Here is a 9,856-nt window from a genome sequence, read left to right as displayed (position 1 = left end):
GTGCAGAGTATAAACTTAAGAATAATTGATAATTTATTATTGCTTTCAACGGCGTAAATATCTAAAATAACGCTTGAAACGTAAAAGTGCCCGAAAATTGTAAATAAAACGCAAAATATTGAATTGTTCATTGATATTTATTTTGTCGCCTTCAAAGTAATTCCTACCAGATGTAATACACCTTTATGCCAACGATTTTCCAGTCCTCGAAACACTTTTCATAAGCACTTTTTGGATGGCGAATTTTGTTTTATCACTTTGATCGACTGAAAACGGGTTCGATTCCGATGATTGTTGACTTGTTTGCGAATGACACCCATGTCTCATCGGCAGTTATAATGATCTTCATGAATGTGGGAACGAAATTCGCACGACCAGGTAAATCCAAAGGGACCTGTTTATGGTACTCTTTTAAAAAAAAAAATCAGCTTTATCGAGGCGAGTGGAGCAAGAACGCGTTTAACCATAAAATTCATTTGAGTAACCACCAAAATCAATTGAATTGACTTGCGAGAGATGTCGAGCTCTCTTGCCATCACTCTAACACTTGCCTGATGATTTTTAAGCTGATAACTGAAGTAATGAGAAAGATGCCGGAACAAATTTAGAAACCTCATAAGAAATAGATTGAAATTGGTTCAAAATGTTACTTATTTCCATAAAATCGCACCAATCAATCTGTGTTAAGAACAGAAAATTCTGCCAAAAGGTAAAAGTTTTCCACCAACAGGATCCGTATCACTTAGAAGAAACAAGAGTTCCCCTCTTTGCAGATTTCAGACATTTTAATTTAACTTTTGTGTTATTGGCTTTCCAAATCTTTCATTTTACTCTCTCCTTAAACTAAGAAAAATGTCTCCTGTCTTTTTATATACAAACATTGACAAAAAATATGAAATTTGAAATTTCCTTTAACCAAAACTAAACACTGTTAAACTTTTCCGACTCATTTTAGTTTAATGCACTTTATTGCCAATAAATCTGTTTTCAATTCGTGCAGCTCTCCGGCGTTGCAATTTCTCACTGTAACTACAACATATGAGTAAAGCGCTTTTACCACGTTTTGTGGAACCTAAATTTATCTCTACTAACCAGCTCACCTGTGCTTGGCCAAAAACATTGCCGCTCTCTTCTTTATGCTCTTTGAGCAAAGCTGAACCTCTCGCACCTTGGGCCGCCGCTTGCCAAACAATGTAGTGAAACTTTAGTAAGGCACCAGCAGAAATGCTCACAACTGTGGTGCTTTATTGTTTGCTCAGTTGGTAAAATTGTTGGTAAGAGATAACTGTGTGTGCATGTGTGAACGTTAGGTTGTGTTTGTTGGTAGTTTCGTAGAACGCTTTAAGCCAAAACGCAACGGTTGACTTGGTTACTCACTCTCTAACGACATTTCCAGCTCAAGTGTGTTCGCGTGTGTGCGTGTATGGATTCGTGTTTTGGCTGTGTTTTGGTCTCGGCGCTTTGCCATTTCAGTTAATATTGAACATTTGCCCGGAGTTGTTGCTTTGGTGCTGGCGGAAAAAATTTAAAAAACGTTGTGACTGAAACAACAACAAAACCAATAATCATAATAACAATAGTAAAAGCAATAAGAAATAAACAAAAACGTTCGTTACCATTCTTGACACCGTCGGCAGTATCTTACGGATCCGTGACTAGTTCAACGGCAGTCGTCTTTTGCATAAATAATCTCGACCAGACGTCGGATCGGGCGTTAAAGTGAAGGCTTCATCAAGGGCTATATTGAGTACCGCGCGAGTTAAACGGCGAAGACGTGCAGTGTAGGTGAGCAGTGCCTGTGTGTGTTGCCAAAAAGGTGAAAATCAGCAACAAAAACAACAACAGCACCGATACGACAGTTCAGTGAAAAGTAAGCTGCAGAAAGAGTGCATGTCACTGCAGAATCAACGATTTTTGTGTTCTTTTCTTTCTTGTTTTTGTTTTGCGTTTTTATCGCTCTGGCTTCGGTGTTGGCGGGGCAGCGGCGCTTTTTGACTTCGATTTTGTTTTGTCAATAAATGTTGTTGTCGCTGAAACAGTTAAGCAGAATTTCCGCGAGTGACACGTACTTAATACTTCTACAAGTAAATATGCAGATATACATGTGTGTCTGTGTGTGTGTGCTTGGAAATCGAATAAACTGCAAACAATATACAGTTGTGCAGAAAAAAACAACAATAACAAATAATATTAAAATGCAAAACTAGAATGGTTTTGTTAATAATAATGTGAAAATGAAATGGAAAAAATTAAAAAAAAATTAATACTGGACGGAAAATAAAATAGCAAAACTCAATAATATAAAAAATGCTTATACAAAAAATACTTAAAAGAAAAGGAAGAAAACAATTAAGAATAAAAATGAAAGTTATTAAAATGTAGTGAAATTGTTTGTTTATTACTGATTGCAAAGTAAATAAAAAAATTTAATTTGACGCAAATGGATTGCTTCAAATGTATGTACATACATATATACATATGTCGAGGTCCCCCAATTGATGTGTGTGAAAATTATAAAGATTCATAAATATGGAGTAGTGATGATAATTTGGCTACATATTAGTTAAAAAATAAAGTTTTAGAACTTTTAGTAAATTATCATAATCGAAATATTTGTTAATAAAAATATGGCTGATGAATTTGTCTTAATAAGATGCAGTAGCCAATTGTTTTATGTTTTTATGCCCGCAACAGTAATTCTTATATAAAGTTTTCTACGAAGTTTATAACACTAAGAAGACGCGTCAGAGACCGTATAAAATGCATATATACATATATACACAAAAGGTCGGTGTGGCGTGCTCTGTCGATTAACCATGTTCGTCTGTCTGTTTGTCTGTAGATACCCGAACTAGTTCATCAGTTTTTGCGATATCAATCTGAAATTCGGCACTCGTTCTTTTCTCCTCAAGAAGCAGCTCATTTGACGGATGTATATTAGATGCAGCTGCCCTTGTATGGAGAACTTGCTTATATGCCTCGTTATCTTCTCGAGATTTGGTCTAAAGCTGCAAACTTCAATCATACTTATTGTTCACAGCGGACCACTATAGCATATATTGCATACAAACTGACCGATCAAAATCAAGATAACGATCTTTTTAGTATACCCTTTGACGCTATAAAAGTGCACCTGTAGGGGGTGCTATACTGCAACCAATATTTCTACAAAGATGGTGAGAATTGATAATTGAGACTACACAGAAGTTGAAATTCAAAATATATTCGGAGAATAATCACAAAAACCTTAAATCTATGTGTTTTCTATTACATACATACAATATATTACATGCATATTACGACTTTTCATATATCATTGTCCAGTTTTCTAGTTGAAAAAACAAAGAAACTTCAAATTTAATTGGAAATGTTCATTAACATTCGAAGGAATATTCTTTAGAGTTATTTTTTTAAAATCATCTCTTTCAAATGTTGACCGCGGCTACGTCTCATATGGTCCATCCGTTGAGTCCAATTTTCGAGTACTCGTTCGAGTATTTCGATTGGTAACTGGCGAATTACACGCGCGATGTTTTACTCCAAGGCCTCAATCGAAGCGGGATTGTCCGCATAGATTTTACACTTTACATATCCCCACAGGAACAAGTATAACGGTGTGATATCACACGTTCTGGGTGGCCAATCGAGTGATCTAAAACCTGAAGTTACCTGTTCACCGATCCTCCACGCTCTTCGTGTACACTCTCAGCTACGGCTGCTATATCTTCCTCCCTGCCTGCTGGATGTGGTCGAATATTATCCAATAATGAATGCTGACTCTTAAGATGGGTGATGAAATTCTACGCTCAGTGGGCCAAGAAACGCGTTTATTTTTCTGAACGTAAATTTTCCCAAAAAAGTTGAACGATTTATAAACGTTGTTCAGGCGTAAGCTTTTCGATGATGATATGCCAAACAGTACTGAACAAAAATAAGATGACACGACTCACGCATGATCTATCGAAAAATGCTATTAAAAAAAAACCTCTACTTGGATCACCCGTCATACGCAAAATACAACTATTATTTACTTTTATCAACAATTAGTCTGAGCTCGGTGTCAACTTTGCTACTAAGTGGTAAATAGAAAGACTTTCAAGTTTTAAAGCGATCCTAATCGGTTCAGTAATCTTAATAGAAACTTCCTTGGGCACAAATGTGCTAAGAAGTTTGGTATAGCCTGTCGATAAATAGTCGCTATTTGGCAGAATTATTTAGTATAAAGCTGAACCAGGTCTAGTTTGTAGCAAGGCGCTCGTTTAACCGTTAAGGGGTCTGCATGGTTCAGAAATATAATTGTTTCTGACAATGAAATATCATAAAATTAGACTAATAAGATTTTGCTGCATTGTAATACCCTATATTGAAAGTTTTGAAGTACACTAAAAATGGTATATTCGTTTTACTTCAAAGCTCTCAAAACAATATTAATGAAATATTAGCAAAACTAAGTCATGTGAAAGCTCCTAAACCGGCTGCAGCCGAAAACTCTTAATTTTGAAACTAAAAAAGTAGAAAATTTGGCTCTTAACTTATAGAGTTCAATCGTAACTCTATTCGTGGATTAATAAGTGATAATACAAAATTAAAAAAGACAAACATTATATGCTTTGCACTGATTTGGTACAACAACACAAGCGAGAAAACAGCGACTAAAACTGCAATGGCAAAACAAAATATGAAGTAAAATAGCAAAATCTGATAAGAATAAAAATAAAAAAAAAATATGTATGCAAGATTCTAAAAAATACAAAAAACAGAAATAAAATTAATGTAACCCCGCGCACACGAGTAAAGCCAACAGCGCGTGAAAAACATATAGCGGAGCGATGGCGCAACGCGGGCCGGCAGACGCACTAACAGATGCACAGTAGTTAGAAAAGCGTGCACACATACATACATAGATAATAGTGAGGATGGCACATGAAGATAATGAAAGATAAGGCAATAGAACACAAAAGTCAAAAAACTAAAAATATAACGGAAGAATTTCAGAATTATGCAAAAAGATTAGTTAGCGTTATTTTGTTGCGTTCGGTGGAATAACAAAAGCAAAACCAGATAGCTAGCTAGTGCGAGAACGCCCCCAAGTGGCAAGTGTTTTGTGCGTGTTGATTTGGTATGAATGGATGACACGCATGTGTGTGTGTATGTGTTTGTACATATAAATGTGTGCATGTGTGTGTTTTATGTGCTCTACTAACTTTGCTTGCGTTCACATCCATAAATAAAGTTCATGTCGACACATTGCACTTACTTTAAAGAGAAATGCTACAAAAAAACATATTTTATATTTGCAACTAACTAGTGCAACCACACGAAACAACAGCTTTAACGACAACGCCGACACACATACATGCTTACATATGCGTATACACATAAGTTTATATATGCAGATAGACATCTCTCTCATACTAGTAAGTAATTAACTCCTGTGTTTTTGCGACATTTTTCCACCTTCTGCTCATCTTTAATGCGGCATAAGTCTGCCATACAGGCATACACATGCATATACAATTGTACACCGTCAGCCATGCCGAAATGGGAAGCGACACCGAGCCGTTTTGTAAAATTACAAATCCATAGTAAATGCAACGGCAAAGTAATGCAATGTGTAGCAAAAAAGTGACACCAAAACTCTGCCACATTGACGTAAGCACATGCTTACATATGCATGCTGTGTGTGTGTGTGTGCAATTGCATATGAATACCGTTGAGGTAAAAGCCGCTTAACGTGCGCTGACCTTCAGTGCAACTGCACCAAAGCGGCGCAACCAAACACATTTCATACACATTTACACATTCATTTGGCAACATATACAGACCTACATACATACGCACATATGTACATAAATATATCACAAATGTGAAGGAAGAAATAAAAGTGTAAATATTATATATGCACTTCGAGTGCAACGAAACGCTGCTGCATTGCTTTTGCGGAGAAGGGGGCGGTGGCGGCCAGGTGGGCATATCATTACCACCAAGTGGAACTAAGCGCTATGGGCCAACATTGTAGATAAACGGTTCATGGGTGGTTGGGCTACATAAAGCACTTTGCTTGCGCAAAAACAGTTAGGGAATTTGCTTAACCCAAACCAACAAAAACATTGAAGACGAAAGGGAGAAGGCTAAAAACATGATAGAAATCGACTGCACTGACACAAAATTTCCATGTGACCTTAGTTGCCCCGAAATATGAAGAAAACAAGATGGATACGCCTGCAGTGTGTTGGTTGCCCCCATTTACTTGCTGCATTTTTCATGTTTCGGCTTTCTTATTGGCCTCGTTCCATTGCGTTCGGTCATTCTGTGCACTTAAAGTTGGAGCTTTACTTCAATTTTGAATTTGTTGCAGTTGTTATTGGGGTGGATTAAAACATTTTTGGTTTAATACAAAACCTGCTTCATTCCATTTACTTTCAATCGGACTTCATGGGAACGACACTTTCGTTAAGATAAAACACAGTTTACATAGATAGAATCAAGGCATTTTCCTAACCGTACACTTTATTGTAGTTAAATACTCCCTAACCTCACGATCACTAGCATTGAGCTACTTCTGAGAATAGTTGGGTTACCGGGTCACAACGGAATCGTAACAATTGTAATGCCGATGAGTTCGCAAGGAAAGACATCTCAGCCTTGCTATCGGTGAATGGAACATTTCAAACTCGTGGGACCTTGACTTCCGCGGTTGCAAGACCCTTCTAGTCTAAAGAAAATTGCAAAAGAAACAGCACCCTCGTCGCCAAAGACAATTTGACTTTCCTTTTTGTAAGGGTTCCAAGTGGTCAATGTCCTATTAGAGTCCATGCGATAAGTTTAACAATCTGAACGATTTTAATTTTTTTTTATTTAGGGTCAGATGGATAAGATATCCATTCATATTATTTGGAGTGACTTTGATGATTTTGGTGGCTCGAAAGTTTTATTATATTCTGTTATTTCTTATGCTTTCAAAGTTGTTAAGTTCGATAATTAGAATAGATTTTCTAAGAAATTTTGGCGAATGCTATCGACAGTCCTTAGTCGAATAAAATGACGAAACCGTTCCGATTTCGTAGACCCAATTGTCGTGGAAATAATTTATAAATCTGATAGTTGGCTATTTATCAGCCCTTAAACTCCCTTGAAGCTGCTGATTGGTTATTGGTTCAAATACTTGGTTTGGATCTTGTAAACATTAGAGACACTTAATAAATGTCTTATATCACAAATGGTGTTGGACTAATCTTTTTCACACATAGCACACATACACATCTTTTGTACATAAGATCTGCCAGCGTTATGTCGCCACAATCCGTGTACTGTAATTAAAAAAATTAACCACTTATTTACATATGTATATATGAATATTACTTCATTCAAGGCATCAACTCGCATTTTAATACATAAATAACCAAACAAAAGGAAAGAAAAAATATTACGTCTAACTCGCAAAGCTTCAAACCATCATTTATCAAACATATGAGTAATACTAAACATTTAAGAAACTAAATACTTAAATAATAATTTTGTGTGATTTGTGAAAAAATCAAATAAAAAATCGACGTGTACAAAATGCGCGCTTGGGTTAAATATGCATAAACCTTGGCTAAATCGTAGATCTTTATACGCTGAGCGCGATCGTGATGATCCAGCGATGCACCATCATCACAACGGTTTGCACTCTGCATCAGCTATAAAGCATAAGCAACCAACCTCGTTGATGTCGTCGCCGTCGTCGTCAATGTCGTTGTCGTCGTCGTCGTCGCCATCCTCATCAACGAACATTTTACATAATTCAAGTATTGGTTCCATTAATTTAGAGGATTATATAACCGCAATGGAGGCACGTACCAAAGCATTAGACCGTCAACAATCCGAAGTTGATGTATGGGCACAACTACAACAAAAAGAATCGGATATATTACTAGCCGCCGAGTTGGGCAAAGCGCTATTGGAGAAGAACGAAGAATTGGTGAAACAGCATGAGAAACTCATCGAGGACTATTCCATGAAAATCGAGGTGAGTACAAAACTTGAAAAATTAAAAATAATTTCACAGTTCAAAGAACTTTCTCGGAGAAAATTGTTAGTAATGGAGATTACCAGTTTATCTAGCATTGAAACTCGAAGTCAATGAAAATATAAAAATAATTTCTCAGTTAAATGAACTTTGTCGAATAAAATGTTTAGGGGAAGGTACGCGCGTCGCACAGTTTATCTAACATTGAAAACCGAAGTCATTGACTATTGACTTCCTTTGTTTCTTGAACTCTTCCGAGGTAGATAAGCCAACCATTAGCGTATGGCACGTAAATAGGAGTGTAGGCATTTGTCAACAAAGCGCCTGAAGTGAAATTTAACTAACCTCTACCGAGGCCACTATGTTAATTACGACGCGTAGGGGGCGTTAGCTGCACTGAAACAATTCAGACAGGAGTCAATAAGCTGATGTGCCCGACACACCTTGAACTTATCGCCCGAATGTTTATCAGTAGTCAACATAGTACATATACATATATATATGTTGATATAGTAGCTCTACTAGATTATCTAGTAATTGAAAGTAAAACCGTATTGACGCAGTGAAAATTGTAACAGTTTGAATAGCTCTGGACACTGTGGCATTACGACAAACAAATAAAAAACGCTAGAATATCAGAATTCATAATTTTTTATGTGGCACATTTACCTTCTGGGAAAAGCGAAAGCTATAAAACCACAAAACCGCCGAACGAAAAACTATAATGAAAAGAAAAGCAAAAATTATTAGTAAAACGTACATATCAACGAACGAAAAGTTCAAGGCCAAACGACACGAATGACAAGCTCGATTGACGAATATTGTGTACAACACTTGCGTATACATATGTATGTATGCATATGTAAGCCTTTAACTATTCTCCCAAGCACCAGCTTGTGCTTATCATGTATTGCCGCGTGTCTCTTGTAAGGTGTTGTAGGTGCAGTTATATTTATATACTTGTATATTATACTTTGATAGCCTTTCGGTGGCGCTACACCTGTCTTTCGCACGCTCATGGGTGGATACTGATTTTTTTGTTGCTTGTTCACCGCGTATGCAAGGCGTTTTCTATTCGTGGGGGTTCACTGATAATATATTGTGGCTCGTGTCACTGGAAATGCGCGCCAGAAGTGTCATGGAACTGATAGTGGTTCTACGGTTCATAATCAATAAGTCTACATAAGTAATATAGAGTACGAGGAGTGTTTTATATGAGAAAGTAGTGGACTCTAAAAAGTGGTATTTGCAAAGAAAAGTAAAAATGACTGCTTCACATATTTTCAATCGGATCAGCATTCAGAGCCCAAACTCAGTCGCTGAATGTTATACTTAAAATCTTTCCTTGAACTTCACAATAAAGCAAGCTTGCCTCATCTGTAAAGCCGAAGAGTTTATAATCAGTCAGCCGACCTTAGTCTTAAATTAGGTAAGAATCTCGGGATTCGATATACCCATTTATATGTCTGTAAATACTTGTATATTGACACCCTAAAATTGTATCAAAACCTACATATGACAGGGATTAGGGTGTCAATATACAAGTATTTACAGACATACATATGTATAAATGGGTATATCGAATTCCGAGGTGAACTTACTATAATGACTGGACTAACCTGTCCTAGTAGCCGGAAATTTAATAATATTCGTTAAATTGTCGTTAATTTTTTCCGACAATTCAAAACTCCGGTCTCGTTTCTATACCCTGTATATTAGGACGGACCTAATACTTATATACATATGTATCTTATTATTCATCAGAAATGCCTACTTAATCCAAAGTGACACTATGTCGACTAAAAAACTTTATAATTTCGTGGCATACGAAATTCTTCAAACTAC

The 9,856-nt window shown here is 36.6% G+C and overlaps 1 protein-coding gene across 1 annotated transcript; it reads left to right on the top strand.

Moving 5' to 3' along the window:
- The first annotated feature begins 1,469 nt into the window (after positions 1-1,469).
- LOC120778365 (bicaudal D-related protein homolog) lies at positions 1,470-9,043 on the top strand. Its single transcript, XM_040110152.1, has 3 exons — positions 1,470-1,785; positions 7,373-8,011; positions 8,993-9,043. The coding sequence occupies exons 2-3, from the start codon at positions 7,583-7,585 to the stop codon at positions 9,041-9,043; spliced, it is 480 nt and encodes a 159-aa protein (XP_039966086.1). The 5' UTR covers positions 1,470-1,785; positions 7,373-7,582.
- Positions 9,044-9,856: the final 813 nt, after the last annotated feature.

This window comes from Bactrocera tryoni, chromosome 5, assembly GCF_016617805.1.
Source record: "Bactrocera tryoni isolate S06 chromosome 5, CSIRO_BtryS06_freeze2, whole genome shotgun sequence".
In the NCBI taxonomy this organism is placed as follows: domain Eukaryota; kingdom Metazoa; phylum Arthropoda; class Insecta; order Diptera; family Tephritidae; genus Bactrocera; species Bactrocera tryoni.
Note: the sequence above shows the minus strand (reverse complement) of the source record. Positions and strands in the feature narration are given on the sequence as shown.

Bases quoted from the DNA above. Each gene is read 5' to 3' on its own strand.
- LOC120778365 (XM_040110152.1), top strand. From the start codon at position 7,583: ATGCATAAACCTTGGCTAAATCGTAGATCTTTATACGCTGAGCGCGAT. The intron at 8,012-8,992 runs GTGAGTACAAAA...ATACTTTGATAG, and splicing joins ACTATTCCATGAAAATCGAG to CCTTTCGGTGGCGCTACACC.